Source organism: Xyrauchen texanus, chromosome 20 (genome assembly GCF_025860055.1).
Source record: "Xyrauchen texanus isolate HMW12.3.18 chromosome 20, RBS_HiC_50CHRs, whole genome shotgun sequence".
In the NCBI taxonomy this organism is placed as follows: domain Eukaryota; kingdom Metazoa; phylum Chordata; class Actinopteri; order Cypriniformes; family Catostomidae; genus Xyrauchen; species Xyrauchen texanus.
The window spans coordinates 5,893,350-5,910,967 of record NC_068295.1 but is presented as its reverse complement, the minus strand read 5'-3'; the positions used below and the strand labels follow the sequence as shown (position 1 = coordinate 5,910,967).

The window sequence follows — 17,618 nt, the reverse complement described above, 5'->3', positions numbered from 1 at the left end:
ATGACTGCTATGTTGCTCGGAACTGCACACAAGACTTTCACATATTGTGGCACTTGTGTACATGGTCGTGTGACAATAAAGTGATTTTATTTAATTTTATTTTGAGTCACATTATCAGCGGGAGAGAGAGATAAAGGGGAGCCGCAGATGCCAGTTTGAGGGAGAGAGAGATATGCGGCCACTGTGTGTGTGTGTGTGCGTCTATGTGTTTTAGGTTATGTTTCAGTTATTTTATGTCATTAAAGTTATATTGACTATTCTGCCGGTTCCTGCTCCTCCTTGCCCGTCCTGAACCCGTTACTCTAGTGCCGAAATCCTGGAAGGAGGAGTGGCATCCTTGTCATTTCCATCCACCAGGACGGAGGAGTTGCTGCCGGTCACCGAGAGTCAGAGGACTCGCTACCGTCTGCCCAGGGAAGAGTGGCTATCGACTGCCAGAGGGCAGAGTAGTGGCTGAGGACCAGGCGACGGCGTGTCCGGGGACCGGCGAGCAAGTTTTTCTCTCTCTCTCTCTGTCTCTCTCTCTCTCTTTGTGTCCCTCCTGCACACCCTTTCTCTAACCTCTCCCTTCCCTCATCTCTCCCCAGGTTCCCAGGTGGCAGGGAGGACCATCGGCTGACGGAATGGCCAGAAGGTTACCGTATCCCCTCCAGAGACAGTTCAAGAGAGAGACACAGTTTGGGCAGTTTAAGAGAGAGAGAGAGATGCAGCTGGTGTGTGTGTGTGTGTGTGCATGCGTATCTATGTGTTTTATGTTATGTTTCAGTTCTTTATGTCATTAAAGTTATGGTGTGGTATATGGGATGAATGTGTGCGTGTTTGTGTTCACCTGTGGCCGTGGGTGTCCTTTGACCAGGCACTGAAGAACTAATGTGTCTCCCTCTCTGATGGTGTAGATTCTTTCACTGATGTTGTCCTCCTTTACCACACATGCCTGGCCAGAATGCACGATTTGAGCATTTGCAGGAGCTGAAGTAGAGAAAGAGAGAGAGAGAATGATTATTGACTTACTTTTTCAATACATTCTGAGGCTGTGGCAGTGGTGTGGACATAATGCAGTGTTGGGGAGTAACTAACTAATATAAAGAGGCACACTACAGAGGAATAGTTCACCCAAAACAATTCTGTCATCAATATCTCTCCTTAACCCTCAAAAACAAGTCAAGAATATGAAGAGGAGCTTGCTGTTAAAATAGGTGCAACATCTGGACATTATAATAAATATTATAGAGTCAAAAGATGTGCTCTGCATTACTTTGGACATATATGTTTTTGCAAGAAGGGTTTTTAATTATTTCATATTTATTTTCTGCAAGAAGTGTTTACATAATTTTCATTATTTTCTGTGTTTATTTTCGTTATCATATCGCCTACCCATTATGTCATATAATTTCTCACCTTGGCTAATTTCCTTGACTCTTTATTTTTAAGACTATTTTCCTCAGATTTTTCATTGCAGAAAAGCTCCTAGTTCATTTTAATGTGATGCTGAAGTGAGAAGTTTCTCACTAAGGGCACGTGAGATGAGAATAACGCAAGCTACTATTGCCTGTGTGGTATAAAACCGGCAGTGGTCACGTAATTAGGACTCCACTTCAGGACATTTTAAAACTCTGTGTCAGCGAAGCATTGTAATCATTGGGATGGTGTCACACTGTGCATTTGTGGCATCAAACCCCTCAAAGAAGGGTTTGCTAATGCTTTGTGTTAATATTTTTACTGGACATTGTGTCCGACCATGTTTGAATTTGTCAGACAATAGGACATTTTATCAGTCAAAAAACGGTAATTACCGGCTAACGGAAACCCTGGTATGTGTATGCGTGTGTGTGTGCATTAAACTTCTGAACAGGAACAGAGTGCATTTTATAAAAAGTCAACAAATGTGAGGGCCTTTATGTAAACTCAGAGATTACATATGTGCATGACCTGATGCTGAAAATACTGGTTTGGTTTCTGTGTAAGCTCCAGGTGAGAGCAAATGTTTTTACTGTTATTTAAATACTTTAATTATTTTAATTATTATTATTAATGCATATTGTTCATATCAATAATTTTCCACCCAAAAGAAAAGCACAACTTGTTGAAGCTTATTTTGAAGCATTTGTAAATAAATCAGAATGTAATTTTCACATTTGTGTCTTGTTATTTTTAACTTACGAGTAATCAACTACTTGTTTTTTGTGGGTTATTCAACTACAAAGTTACTCGAAAATGCCCAAACTAGGCCCCTACTAAGTAGATATACTCTAATGTTCACTCAAACGCTTTCTCTATAGTCCACCCAGACTATTTATTGACACTTAGCTGCAAAAACGTCTCAATCAGAACATAGCATTGACGTCAAAACCACATACAGTGAGGAAAATAAGTATTTGAACACCCTGCTATTTTGCAAGTTCTCCCACTTAGAAATCATGGAGGGGTCTGAAATTGTCATCGTAGGTGCATGTCCACTGTGAGAGACATAATCTAAAAAAAAAAATCCAGAAATCACAATGTATGATTTTTTAACTATTTATTTGTATGATACAGCTGCAAATAAGTATTTGAACACCTGTCTATCAGCTAGAATTCTGACCCTCAAAGACCTGTTAGTCTGCCTTTAAAATGTCCACCTCCACTCCATTTATTATCCTAAATTAGATGCACCTGTTTGAGGTCGTTAGCTGCATAAAGACACCTGTCCACCCCATACAATCAGTAAGAATCCAACTACTAACATGGCCAAGACCAAAGAGCTGTCCAAAGACACTAGAGACAAAATTGAACACCTCCACAAGGCTGGAAAGGGCTACGGGAAATTGCCAAGCAGCTTGGTGAAAAAAGGTCCACTGTTGGAGCAATCATTAGAAAATGGAAGAAGCTAAACATGACTGTCAATCTCCCTCGGACTGGGGCTCCATGCAAGATCTCACCTCGTGGGGTCTCAATGATCCTAAGAAAGGTGAGAAATCAGCCCAGAACTACACGGGAGGAGCTGGTCAATGACCTGAAAAGAGCTGGGACCACCGTTTCCAAGGTTACTGTTGGTAATACACTAAGACGTCATGGTTTGAAATCATGCATGGCACGGAAGGTTCCCCTGCTTAAACCAGCACATGTCAAGGCCCGTCTTAAGTTAGCCAATGACCATTTGGATGATCCAGAGGAGTCATGGGAGAAAGTCATGTGGTCAGATGAGACCAAAATAGAACTTTTTGGTCATAATTCCACTAACTGTGTTTGGAGGAAGAAGAATACCATCCCAAGAACACCATCCCTACTGTGAAGCATGGGGGTGGTAGCATCATGCTTTGGGGGTGTTTTTCTGCACATGGGACAGGGCGACTGCACTGTATTAAGGAGAGGATGACCAGGGCCATGTATTGCGAGATTTTGGGGAACAACCTCCTTCCCTCAGTTAGAGCATTGAAAATGGGTCGAGGCTGGGTCTTCCAACATGACAATGACCCGAAGCACACAGCCAGGATAACCAAGGAGTGGCTCTGTAAGAAGCATATCAAGGTTCTGGCGTGGCCTAGCCAGTCTCAAGACCTAAACCCAATAGAGAATCTTTGGAGGGAGCTCAAACTCCATGTTTCTCAGCGACAGCCCAGAAACCTGACTGATCTAAAGAAGATCTGTGTGGAGGAGTGGGCCAAAATCCCTCCTGCAGTGTGTGCAAACGTTTGACCTCTGTAATTGCAAACAAAGGCTACTGTACCAAATATTAACATTGCTTTTCTCAGGTGTTCAAATACTTATTTGCAGCTGTATCATACAAATAAATAGTTAAAAAATCATACATTATGATTTCTGGATTTTTTTTTTTAGATTATGTCTCTCACAGTGGACATGCACCTACGATGACAATTTCAGACCCCTCCATGATTTCTAAGTGGGAGAACTTGCAAAATAGCAGGGTGTTCAAATACTTATTTTCCTCACTGTATGTTATAAGTCGACTTTGGGGGTAAATGTAATGCAACAAGTGAGTTTATATAATATAGCCTCTTTACCAACACACTCTCGCAGCGAATTGTAAGGATTCGTACGACTTTTCTAAATTAGGCTAATTCGTATGATATTGTACGACTGCACTTATTTCACCACAGCCAATGACATCACTGGACAGCATTTCAATTGAACACGCAACAATTTCTTGCTTCTGTCACACACAACAGCTTCAGTGACTCACACACTCTACAGATCGATTAGGTTTAGATAAGGGGTTTGGGTAATGGCATAATATTAATCGAGCGTGGAACACGCACTTAATTCAATTAGACATCCAGGCTTTTGCATGTGATGAAATAGTACAAATTTATACGAACAAAATCGTACGATATGAACTCATAAAATATGTATGAATTTTCATGAGATCGGGTTCTCTTTACATATGTACATATTTAAAAGAAATAAGATAATCATCCATGACCTAAGCACACTGAATTTGAAGGAACGATACGTGATATGGATATTTGAGAAGACATTTTCCATTTTCATGTTGAGTGAGTCAGATGTGCATTCAACTAACTCTAGCATCTTTTCCTAAGAGTTTGTGAGCTGCATGTGGTGGGCTTCAATTTACGCTCTGAGCAGAATTCCAGCTCAGGACCCTTGGGAATAATGCAGCCAGCGATCCGGGCAGCTGAGCCCGGCTGTCACTGGCCGCTGAGCGCTTTGATTGCGAAGAGGAAAAGCATGTACTGCGACAGCCTACACACTGTCAAGGATGCGCCCGCATCACTCATTAGCATTTGAAAACGAGTCTGGGAACATGAAATGCTGCGAGGCAGAACAGGACATGTATAGAAATGTGTAAAAATCACAAGACCTTTTTTTTGTGAGTGTAATGTGTGGTGAGGGCTGAAAAGGCGTCAGAGGCCAGTCAGCGCACCGAAATGAATGACGCTCATTAGCGACACAATGAAGCCTGCACGCATGCTAACGCCGTTGACTACCTCCAGAAGAGAATGAATCTCATTCACTCATACAAATCGCTTAACTCAGCAACTTCCATTCCAAAATATCTTCCATTGCTGCTCATAACTTCAGTTATTACCAGAGCTGTGATTGGAACCTAGCATTCAGAACTGAATTGAGAATGCCAGAATTTGCATTGAATTTGAATTGAGGTGGCAAACATGATGTAGAATTGTAATTCAAATTTGAATTTAAGGAAGAAAAATCAAAAGGTAACACTTACAATAAGGTTCCATCATTAATTAACATTAGTTAATGCATAAGTTATCATGAACTAACAATGAACAATATATTTTTTACAGAATTTAATAATATTTGTTAAGGTTAGTTAATAAAAATACAATTGTTCATTGTAAGTTCATGTTAGATCATTGTGCATTAACAAGTTTATAACAAATACAACTTTACATTTTAAAAAGAAATGCTGTAAATATATTGTTCATTGTTAGTTCATGTTAACTAATGTTAACAAATGTAACCTTATTGAAAATGGTTACCAATTGAAATGGAATGAAATTCAAAGAACTGCAATAAGTGTAGTTTTTTTTATAAATAGATTACATTGTTCTGATTGAATTACTCATAAATATGTTATCATACTGTACACACAACAGTGAAACAATATGTGATATTACTAATCAATGTTTGAAATGCTTAATTTATCGTCTTGATCTCATAAAGATTTAGTGACTGTGGCAACATTTATGCGAAATGATGTTACATTTTCACATTCTGAAGCAGTTCCCAGGTGAAATGTCCACTGAGTGGCGCTAAAAGTGAGTTCAAGTTTTCCCAAACAGTTGAGGTTTTGAAAGTTAATGCAAATTTTAAATCAACAAAACCAACCACCCTGCCCTAAACCAAACCGATAATGTCATAAAAAGAAAATGTGAAATGAAAAACACAATTGCAAAAGCAGCAACGTCATTTTGTGGTGCTGCTGTGACACTTTAGATCATTCTAAACACATTCTTTCTCTATCATTTACCCCAAAGTCTCCAAAATGGAGCCAAATAACATGAAGCAAGCTTACTAGAGGGAAACCTTAAACAGAACGTCCAATAACATCCCATGGGATGCAGCCAATTCATTTCAAATTCCAAATTCGGGTACAAACAAGTTAAGCTCAGTCAACAGCATTCGTGGCATAATGTTGATTACGACCAAACTTTTATTTTGATTTATTGGAAATCTGGGTCCCAGTGAGGCACTTAGAATGGAAGTAAATGGGGCAAATCCGTAAACATTCAAATACTCACTGTTTCAAAAGTATAGCCACAAGACATAAACAATATGCATGTCAACATGATTTTAGTGTGATGTAATTGCTAACTAACTATTTCTGTGTAAAGTTCAATTTTCAATTTTACAAATTCATTGCCATGACGATGTAACGCCGTAAACCCCTTAAACCCTAAAATGACAGTAAAAACCACACTTCACGGCTAAAATAATAGGCAAGAATGAATGTGTTTTTACTGTATAAAATTGGCACCTTTCCACCTTTGAATTTACACTGTAAGTGCCTCACTGTGTAATTGCTTTTTAAAGAAAAGGAGGGATTAGTTGAAATAATTTTTTGTGGTAGTTAACATTATGCTACTTTAAAATGATGTGTATTTTAATTACTTAATAATGTCTACATTTTAACAGTTGCATCTATTTGAAACAAAGGGGCCATTAACTCAGAGCAAACAACAATTGATTAAAGGTGAACCATTGGAACAGTTCTGGGGTCTTTTAGGGAGGTCTTAACACTATTTGGTTTTTAGGTATACAGAACAGAACACAGACAGACAAAACTTTGGGTTAAGATTCACAAGAGCAATGCTACACGATCATCATCATTAAACTCTTTTCTCCACGAGCACTTGGTTTTGCTTACGCTTCATTATGTGTTAGAAGAACTCTGATGCAAAGGCGAGCCACTTGATATCTGGTAAGCCTAATACAAGCAGATCTAACACTTCAAATGCTGTCGATTGAGCTTAACTTGTATTGAACCCAGAATATTCCTTTAAGTTCTAAATTTGGCTCAACCCCATATTAATTAAACTGTGGATTACAGAAATTAACTTTTGACAACCCTAAAAATTTCATTTTAAAGTCACAATTTCAGTTTAATTGGTTTAACAAAGCAAAAACTAAATCTGTCCTAGCCACCTCTGCTGCAGTACCCCTAGTTGGTAATCACTATGCTTAATATATCACCTCAAACCACTTCAAAATAACCCTCACAATATAGTCTTAATGGCATTTTGCTACGGCTTGGTGTGAGTGGCAAGAAAATAGCTCTGTGTGTCTCCGTATGGATGTGCGTTAGAGAATATAAAACGTGGTCGATAGAGAGGTCTACTGACAGACAGAGCCAATGAATTTCTCCATGATGTGATTATTATTGATTTGTTAAGTGCAAGGTGTGTGTATGTGTGAGGTCCTTGCGTTAACTGCTGCGGGTACACCAAATAATGTGTGTATTGCTGGACCTCACAGACCCACTTACCCTCTCAGCAGGTGTGAATGTTTTCTCTGTGTGTGTCATGTGTGTATAAGATTGTTGGACACTCTGCTCCACAGCGGTAAAGATCGCCCGGTGTCCAGGATGAGCTCTCTTTAACTCTGCATGGGGGTCAACATCTATCACTGTCACACTGACCCAGTGCATCACGGGATGAAGACAATCCACATCAGCATGCAGCAGCAGTCGCTCGGCAACAGAACACACTCTGGGTAGGCTACCGTTAGGAACTAGAAACGTCAACGAAAACTGTAGCAGCCTCAGTCTAGTCTGGATTCTTAGATTCCTATCCTGAACACAACATTAAAAAGGCATGATTTAAGATAACACTAGCTTGCTACTAGCTCTGTTCCAAAACCTAGTGAGTTGCCTTGCTGTCTACTGTCTACATAGGTAGTTTCCTTCTAAGGGAGCATCCTATCTGAAATGGAAACTCATAAGTGTTAGCTATCTGATCATAACAATGTAAATACCCTGCAAAACACATTTGAGATGAATAGCGATCTAATCACCGAGGAAGTGGTTTGAGACACATACAAGATGCAACATGTAAATGCATCTGGTTGTTCAGGCAACGTAATCTTTACTCCTCCTAAATGGAACTACATATGGTCAAAGTCTCTTCAAAGGCAAGTCAGTCCACTCGGCCACCATCTTTGGAACATCTATTGTTCTATATAAACATGCAGCATAAAGGTACTGCTCCTATCTATTTGACTGAGGAAAGACCGAAATCTCCAAAATGTTTGGTCGAGATTATGATCAATGAACATATTTAAATGATAAATGGTCTGCACTTATATAGCGCTTTTATATTAACCTTAGAGGTTACCAAAGCACTTTACACTGTGTCCCAATCACCCATCCACACTCACATTCACACACCAATGGCGGCAGAGCTGCCATGCAAGGCGCTAGCCTGCCATTGGGAGCAACTTGGGGTTCAGTGTCTTAAAACCAGCAGAAATATCTGACCACAATGGTGTCATAACCTTTGCTTCTTTTGCTCAGATCACGGTAAATAATTCAGCTAATGGTTCAGCTAATGCGCATAGTAACTCATGTCATCATGACAAAAAAAGTTGAAAATTGGATATAGCTTTACACAGACAAGGGTAGTAAGCAATTCTTAAAATTATTAACTGAAAACCTTGGCATTCATCCTTAATCTTTGTAGGGTAAAATTATCAGTGAATAATGTCTTAAATTTCAGTCTGTTCCTCACACAAAGCTATCGAATGACATCAGAAGACTAATATACTGTGTATATATTATTTATATCACACAAGTCGTATGGACCACATTTAGGATCCTTTATGGGGCTTTTGAATCAATTTTGAAGATTGAAAGTTTCAGTCCCCATTTTTTTTTTTTTTTTTTTTTTCATGGGGGAAAAAATCGACCAGTACATTCCTCAGAATTTCTCTTTTTGTGTTCCACTGAACAAAAAAAAAAAATAAATTTAAGTCAAACTGTCCCTTTAAGAGAGAGTGGCCGTTAGGGACTGGAAAGGACTAATCTGACAGTGTTAGTCATGTCAAGGATGTTTTATTGAGTGTTTACTTGTGTAAGATGCTGATAGCTTTCACTGTGGCTCAATACGGATCAGCCCTCCAACAAACATGACTCTTGGCAAAAACAACCACTAATGCGGAAGGCATCTACTCAGACAAACATCTCTGGCAGTCAGAGGAGCAGCACTGAATCCTGCCCAAAGCTGGGCATGACAAGATTTCTAAGTGTCTGTGTTGTATGCATGCAAACTTGTGTGAAATAAAAAAAATACAAAATAAAAAAAGAGCAGAAGTGAGGCCACAGATTCTAGTGTTTATTTGAAGAAGTAGTTGAAAAGTGAAATTAAAAGTTCAAGTTTCTATTCAAAAAATACTTGAAAGTAAAAACGTTTTCACATTAAATTGTACATAAGTATTAAAAAAGTAAAAAGTAACTTTTTTTCTAGCTAGAATGAAATCGAGAGAGAAGTCTCCAGTCATATTTCTCCCCCAGTGGCATTCGCAATCTGTCCATAGAATAATTTTACAATAACTACAGTTTTGCAAAATGATTTTATGTGGCATGTGTATATAACACGGCAGTTTCCTGGTGGAATGACCACTGGAGGCGCTAAAACAAAAATGACTTGTCCGCTTTCACACAAATCACGAGTAAAATGGCAGATTATCACTTCATAAACACTTACTTTTCACCCTGTTCCTCACACAATGCTTTCTTATGACATATGAACACTTTTACTGTAGCACATGACTTGTTTTAACATTTGCATTACATAACCAACTACATTTACAAGATTGTTTATGTGTGGTTTTTATTTTCAAAAACAGTCACGCACTGTTCGTTGCATAGGAGAAGCCACTCACGAATTGCAATGTCATAGCACCCATCCATAAGCCCCTTGAGACATTTTGAAAAATGAAGCGTTGACAAAAGTTAGTAATGTTGTAGGTTTTGTGAATTGTTTTCTGTGGTTTGCCAAACCTTGCTGTTGAGCAGATTGAGTCAGATTCCATTATTGTTTATATCATTGTCATTATCAATTCTGGTTTTATAGTTTTCATTATAATTAATAGTGCCCTAACAACAACAACAACAACAACAACAATAATAATAATAATAATTCAGCAAATTGAGAGTAGAAATTGGCAAGTGCAGAAATAAATTACACGTACACATTTATTTACAAAATCATTTTGTTTTATATATATTTTCAATGTGAATTTTTGACTTCATAACTCTCCAAACTGTAGAAGATTTGTAGAAATGTATAGATTTGTAGATCTGTAGAATAAAGTTAGGACAAAAACTGTCAGTCTTTCTCACTTCGTGCTCATAGTTTTGAACGAATACATCACATTCAGTTGGGCGGTCACATATGGTCTAGTCGCACAAATATTTAAGCGCATCCAAAGCCCAAATCAGATCCGAAATTCCGCCTTCTGCAGATGGTCGGAACTCCACACAGCCGCCATGCAACACTGACCTCTGGTATGTCATCTGTCGTTTGTCGGATGCAGTGCAAAGGTGGCTTCAGTCCAGTAAACAAAAGAAAATTATCATCCAAAAATGCAGAGCACTTCACAACTTTAAATCAAATTGTAAAGAGTAAAAAGTAAAAAGTAAAAAATTTCCTTGGAATTATAATTAAGTAAAAGTACAAGAATTCTGTTTAAATTGCATTTGAGTACATTACAAATAAATAACACTGTTATGTACTGTTATATTACACAAGTATAATACTGAAGTATTTTTACTCAATTACATTGCACTCCTGCTAATCAAATAAGCAATTTTTACAATGACTATGTGACTCCTTTGTAGTCCTCATGACAGTAGTAAATGTACATGCTTCTATTAAAGCAAAAGCACAAAAATAAATGTTTTAAACAACTTTAAACTCAAATTGTTATGCTTATATCATTTATAATACAAAAGCCAATCATGAAAACATTAATTCAGAAACGTAATTCAAATGTGCCAAAATTAGGCCTAATTTTGCATTTTTTGTTTTGTTATGCTGTCAATTTGAGAGGTACCTTGTGGCCCAATAGCAGTCCTTGTGGTTGGAGGGCAAATTGCATCAACACTGCACACTATCAATTTAAGGATTAACTTTCCGACAACCCTTCTCTCACTCTATCCCAATGTTTGCTGTGTGCCCAGTTAATGCTTTGTTTCAACACAGGACTTGACAGAATTTATTGACTGGCAGACTATATGATGACAACTGTAATTTTTTACTCTTTTTCTCAAAAGATTTAAAAAAAAATGTCTTACCTAAGGCACCTTTCAAAACAAATAACTGGACTCTGCTGTTGTCTACCCGTGTGAGCTATAGGGCCTACTTACTTGTATATTAAAAACACACATACAGAAAGATAAATAACTAACAGCAAGAAAAAAGTTGTAAAATCGTCTGAAGATGCATCAAACAATAACACTGTTATTTGAGAGAGATCCCACAGAAAAAGGAAAATGAATGTATATCAAGTCAGTAAAGTTTACACAGGGCTAATGTATGTAAAGTCAAGGCAAAACACCATTTTTGAAGACAAAAAAAAAATTTATGAATGGATAATTCTGACGTATTTATGATTATTTATTTATTTAATTTTGTTTAATTTTATAGAAGTATTTTTTTATGTATATTAAATATGTATTGCTTAAAATGAAAAGGGCTATGTATATAACTCTTTTTAATGTGCTTTAAGAGCTCTTTTGTCCATTAGCACTGTATTACAGTAAACAAACATACGCGTTGAGCATTTTCTGCCCCTGTCAGGACAAATAAGGGCCCCTGAGAGATGTGAGAGAAAAATGACAGGGGGGATGTGACCTGAAATAAATTTGCAGGATCACTACTGTGACAGTTTTAGTGGCAGTGACAGAAACTGATTAAAGGAGCGCTATGGAGAGGAAAAGAGAGAAAAGTGAGATCGTAATCCAGGAACTCTCTTTTCAACCCTCCATCACAACCCTGATATCACAGTGACACTCATAAAACCATGTTATGTGTTGTTATAAAACATATAACATGTAAATCACATCCAACTACACATAAGAATAAGGGGATGAATCCCACAACGCCTTTCAAGAAGATATCCAGGTCATATTTTACCCCAAAATCAAGATAATCTTTTTTTTAAAATTAAGTTTAAGTTTAAGATTTTTTTTGTGTGTTTTTGATTTGAATTGAACTTATAATAATTATAATAAAAATAATGAACAAACGGGGGGTCCAAATCAAAAGTAACAGTCAGTATCTGTTGTGGCCACCGCTGCATTAAGTACTGCAGTGCATCTCCTCCTCATGGACTGCACCAGATTTGCCAGTTCTTGCTGTGAGATGTTACCCCAATCTTCCACTAAGGCCCTTGCAAGTTCCTGGACATTTCTGGGGGGAATAGCCCTAGCCCTCACACTCCGATCCAACAGGTCCCAGATGTGCTCAATGGGATTGAGATCCGGGCTCTTCGCTGACCATGGCAGAACAATGACATTTGTCTTGCAGGAAATCATGCACAGAATGAGCAGTATGACTGGTGGCATTGTCATGCTGGAGGGTCATCTCAGGATGAACCTGCAGGAAGGGTACCACAAGAGGGAGGAGGATGTCTTCCCTGTAACACACAGTGTTGAGATTGCCTGCATTAAAAACAAGCTCAGTCCAATGATGATGTGACACACCGCACCAGATCATGATGGACCCTCCACCTCCAAATGGATCCCGCTCCAGAGTACAGGCCTCGGTGTAACGCTCATTCCTTCGACGATAAACTTGAGTCTGACCATCACCCCTAGTGAGAGAAAACTGTGACTCATCAGTGAAGAGCACTTTTTGCCAGTCCTGTCTGGTCCAGCGAAAGTGTGTTTGTGCCCATAGGCGATGTTGTTGCCGGTGATGTCTGGTACAAGCCCTCATTCCAGCCTGTCTCAGCCTATTGAGCAGTGATGGAGGGATTGTGCGTTCCTGGTGTAACTAAGGCAGTTGTTGTTGCCATTCTGTACTTGTCCCACAGGTGTGATAATCGGATGTACCGATGCTGTGCAGGTGTTGTTACGTGGTCTGTCACTGTGAGGAAGATCAGCTGTCCTTCCTGTCTCCCTGTAGCGCTGTCTTTGGTGTCTCACAGTACAGACATTGTAGTTAATTGCGCTGGCCACATCTGCAGTCCACATGCCTCCATGCAGCATGCTCAGAGTCAGAAGAAAGGTCTTAAAGGTCCTAAGTTTTTATAACTGTGACCATAATTGACTTCCGTCTGTAAGTGTTAGTGTCTTAACGACCGTTCCACAAGTGCATGTGCATTAATTGTTTATGGTTCATTGAACAAGCATAGAAAACATTGTTTAAAACTTTTACAAAATTATATTTTAAAATACAGTGTCCTGGAAAAGAGACGTTTCTTTTTTGAGTTTAGTAGTATCAGTAGTATTTATTAAATAATTCAGATTTTTATTAAAAATGTATAACGTTATGCTTATTTAAAAACCATTCTTGTATTACAGTAATTGTTTGTGCATTACTAAAATAATACATATCAACAATGGAATTAATGGAAATAGCTAAACAAAAATATTAGGGTGACGTATGGAAATAAGAATTTGGGGTTGGAATCGGCTTAATCGTGATGAAAATAATATCACAATGCTAAAAATCATAATGGTCCAACAAATAGACTGTTTTTATTTAATATAATGTCTTGATTTTGAAAATGATTTGAGGCTGAAATGTGACCTGGAAAAATGTCTGTGAGAATGGCCTAATGAGTGATGCCTGTTACATTACCGAAGTAAATTGCTTTTGACTCCCACAGACCCAAAAAGCAAAAACAACACTTGCAGGTACACAAACATCATTTAAACAATACAAACACCTGTCAAAACAAACACATCTCCCACAAGCAGATGCACAAACACATGTAATCAGTGCGGCACATATTGGCACATCTCAAACAGCCTTTGTTGAGTCAGTGTGAGGGTGAGAGGATCAGAACACGCCTGATCAAACAACATGTTCAGTGCAGACGAACAAGGGTGGACTAACAAAGAACATGAAGTGGCTATGGAGAGAAATGCAGCTTAAAGCCACATTTACACCAAGAAGCTCATGAATTTGACATGATAGACTTCAAAACAAAACAATGAATTTTTGTTTGTTTGTTTGTTTTCATTAACATGCAAAACAAACCAAAAGAGTACACAAACAAAAAGCTTGTCACTTCATATCAGATTTAGATTTTGCTTGTCCACAATGCAAAGAGAACACTGTAGCCAACCTTTTAAAACAGGTTTGATTGTTTTATTTTGGCTTATTTTATTTGATTAAATACTACAATTATTTAATAAATAATAAATTAATAAGAATACATATTAATATGAATAATACATTAATAATATATTAATAATGTATAATATAATGATTTAAAATTAATTATAATATTAATGAACAACCACAAAAATAAATATATTTTTATGTTATTATTTGTATAAATTGTATTTATTTTGTACTTATTTATTTATACATACGTACAGTACATACATATTATTTTATTTGGTTTATTTTGGCTCATACATTATATGTAGTTTAACACAAATTCCAATGTTTAAGTGTGTAATTTTTTCAGGGTGTAATTTTAAGTCTACTATAAGTAAATAATTGTAAGATGATTTCCATCAAAACGTGTAAATATTGTGGCTCTGTGGTGCTATTAAAGTGTTATTCTGTTTGTTTGAGAAGCTTCACAGAGCAACCAATGCCATGAGTTTAGGGCGAGAGTATCTGTACAATGGAAGATGGCACAAGTGTTCAGGAAACCTGTTTGAAAACAAGCATTATTTGTACATTTCATTCAGCGATGCTAGTGGCACACTTCACCATTTATTCCATTCTGCGGATTACCCTGCCAAAAATCAACTGCTTATGACTAAAATCCTGTTTTCCATTATATGTTTTCTTTAACAGATCTCCCCCGGCTGACATCTCTAAGGCACCTCTGACAAAATTTTGCTATAATCTGTCATTAGGGGCGGTAGAACCTCAAAGTGACTCTCTTAGAGAGAAACACAAACCTGTCAGTCAAAACGCAGGACAGCTAGTCTGTGGTCTGGATGTCTCCTTGTACTTAAGACAGAGATGAAGTGAGAGAGAGAGAAACAAAGACAAAGAGACGGAACAGGAGACACAGAAAAAGACAGAGACATAGAGAGATTGAGAGGAAGGGAAATTTACAGAATAGTAAAACAGAGAGATGAAACCGGCACAGATCTCCTCTACAGACTGACAGAGCGAAGGATAGAGAGAGAGGGTGAGAAAGAGGAAGGAACAAAGACAGGGCACATCAGGGCAACTGACTGGCATTCTCTTTGTTCACGCTCAAAGAAACGTCAAGAGTTCTGTCAAACCCCGGCACACTGACAACATCACCAGTTCCAGAAACTGTGTGTGTGGGTCACGTTTTGCCTACATTTTAGGGGCAAACTTCCCAGCAAGGATAGTAAAACCTGAAATAACCAACAGCCAATGAAAAAGAGACCTTTTTAAGGGACAGTTCAACCAAAAATTAATCATTTGCTCACATTCATGTTGTTACAAACCCATATAAATGTCTTGCTTCCATGGAATACAAAAGTAGAGCTGGGCAATATGTCGATATATATTGTGACAATGATATAAAGTTTCAATCGAAAGAGATTTTGCTATATCGTAAATATTCATATGCACAGCATGGGCTTATCTATCAGTGTGCAAGTCACCACATGAGACGAGAATTTAAGAAATATGGTCAGGGTAAAATAATTGGTGGCTGCCAAAGCAAATTCAATTACATTAATCTCGCGTTTGGCGATTCATAAGAACTTGATAAGCTTCTCATCTGACATGTACACCTGTGTTTCATGTGCGTGTTGCCTGCGCTATCTTTGGAGTCCAGCAGGCATCCCGATATGTACAATCATTTTTGACCTGGGAAAAACCCTGAAATAAAATCCCCAAAGAATGGGACAACTCCAAAATAAGTCATTAAAATGAAGATGAGCTTGTTATTAAAACAGGTGCGACATCGGGGGGCCTGGGTAGCTCAGCAAGTAAAGACGCTGACTACCACAACTGGAGTCGCAAGTTTGAATCCAGGGATTGCTGAGTGACTCCAGTCAGGCTTCCTATGTAACCAAATTGGCCCGGTTGCTAGGGTGGGTAGAGTCACATTGGGTTAACCTCCTTGTGGTCGCTATAATGTGGCTCTTGCTCTCGGTGGGACACTTGGTGAGTTGTGCCGTGGAGAATAGCGTGACGCCTCCACATGCGCTACGTCCCCGCGGTAACGCACTCAACAAGCCACGTGATTAGATGCGCATATTGACTGTCTCAGACGCAGAGGCAATCAGATGAGATTCGTCCTCTGACACCCGGATTACCTCCTCAAATGAAGAAAGAATATTATAAATGCCAAAATACACTCTACATTAATTCGGTCATAATTGTTTAATTTCATTTTTATTTACATTTTTATTGTGTTTGATTTTGTTTAATTTGTATTTATTTTTTAACTTCTGCATTATTTTCTTTGTTGCATTGCTTTGGGAAGATCTTGAGTTTCTTGAGAAACTTTTATAATAAAAATAATAATATTGGTCAACAACATATCAGACTTAAATGCGGCATAATGTAAAAATGTAAAACCAAGTTGAGTGTATGGTTAAGTTCCAAATAAAGAGAAAATTATATATTGTCAATATATGATAAATTATGAGTGTATTACAGGGACAACCTGGAGTTAAGTGTCTTGCTCAAGGACACAATGGTGGTGGCTGTGGGGATCGAACCAGCAACCTTCTGATTACCAGTTATGTGCTTTAGCCCACTACACTACCACCACTCCATGATGTCATCTCATCGTTGAGTTTGCCATTCCACTTTTCAGTGACATCATTACAAATATATATATATATATTTCACAAAGTCATATCCATGTCTCTCTTTCTCTCTTCTGGACACACATATACACATCTGTCTCGGCTGCATTACAGTGAAGTTGAGGAAGTGAGCAGCTGGTACAGGTTAAAATTAAGAGCATTCTGTCTACACGTGTATGTAAATGTTTATAAGGTAGCATATGTTGGGTCCTCTAGCCAACCTCTCTCCACTGGAGTCTAATGGGCTCAAAGAGGTGAGAACAAAGGGATGAAGAAAAGATGAGAAGAAAGAGTACTAGGTCATCCGCCCATCTGTCATACAGACAGATCAGAGCACAGAGAGCATGAGCAGGGCTGAGGTGTCATAACTAAAGCATCAGGCCGTAAGGTCAGAGTTGAACTGAGAAAAGTCAAAGGTCTCTGAACAATAGTTACAGAGTCAGAACCATTGGGTGGCGAATATTAGCATTTTTACATTTCATTATTTAAACATGCTCCCGTCTCAAAGGAACCAGTTATTTTACATTCAAACAATTCCAAATATATTCTACATATATTCTGTGGACACAGAAATGTACCTATTACAGCCAGCGGTCCCCATGAGAAAATAAATGCTTAAATATACTAAATAATGTTTAAATAATGAAATGTAAAAATGCTAAAATATTTCTGTGGGGGTTAGGTTTAGGGCTAGGGGATAGAA

The 17,618-nt window shown here is 38.1% G+C and overlaps 2 protein-coding genes across 2 annotated transcripts in view; both read right to left on the bottom strand.

Moving 5' to 3' along the window:
* The window catches only part of LOC127660454 (AN1-type zinc finger protein 3-like), a 583,207-nt gene that overhangs the window by 452,376 nt on the left and 113,213 nt on the right, over nt 1-17,618 (bottom strand). The gene's annotated exons all lie outside the window — the stretch shown is intronic.
* The window catches only part of LOC127660453 (MAM domain-containing glycosylphosphatidylinositol anchor protein 1-like), a 245,028-nt gene that overhangs the window by 185,859 nt on the left and 41,551 nt on the right, over nt 1-17,618 (bottom strand). Inside the window, exon 3 of the mRNA XM_052150695.1 lies at nt 830-969. Within this exon, the coding sequence (XP_052006655.1) occupies nt 830-969 (140 nt within the window). The remainder of the gene's footprint in view (nt 1-829; nt 970-17,618) is intronic.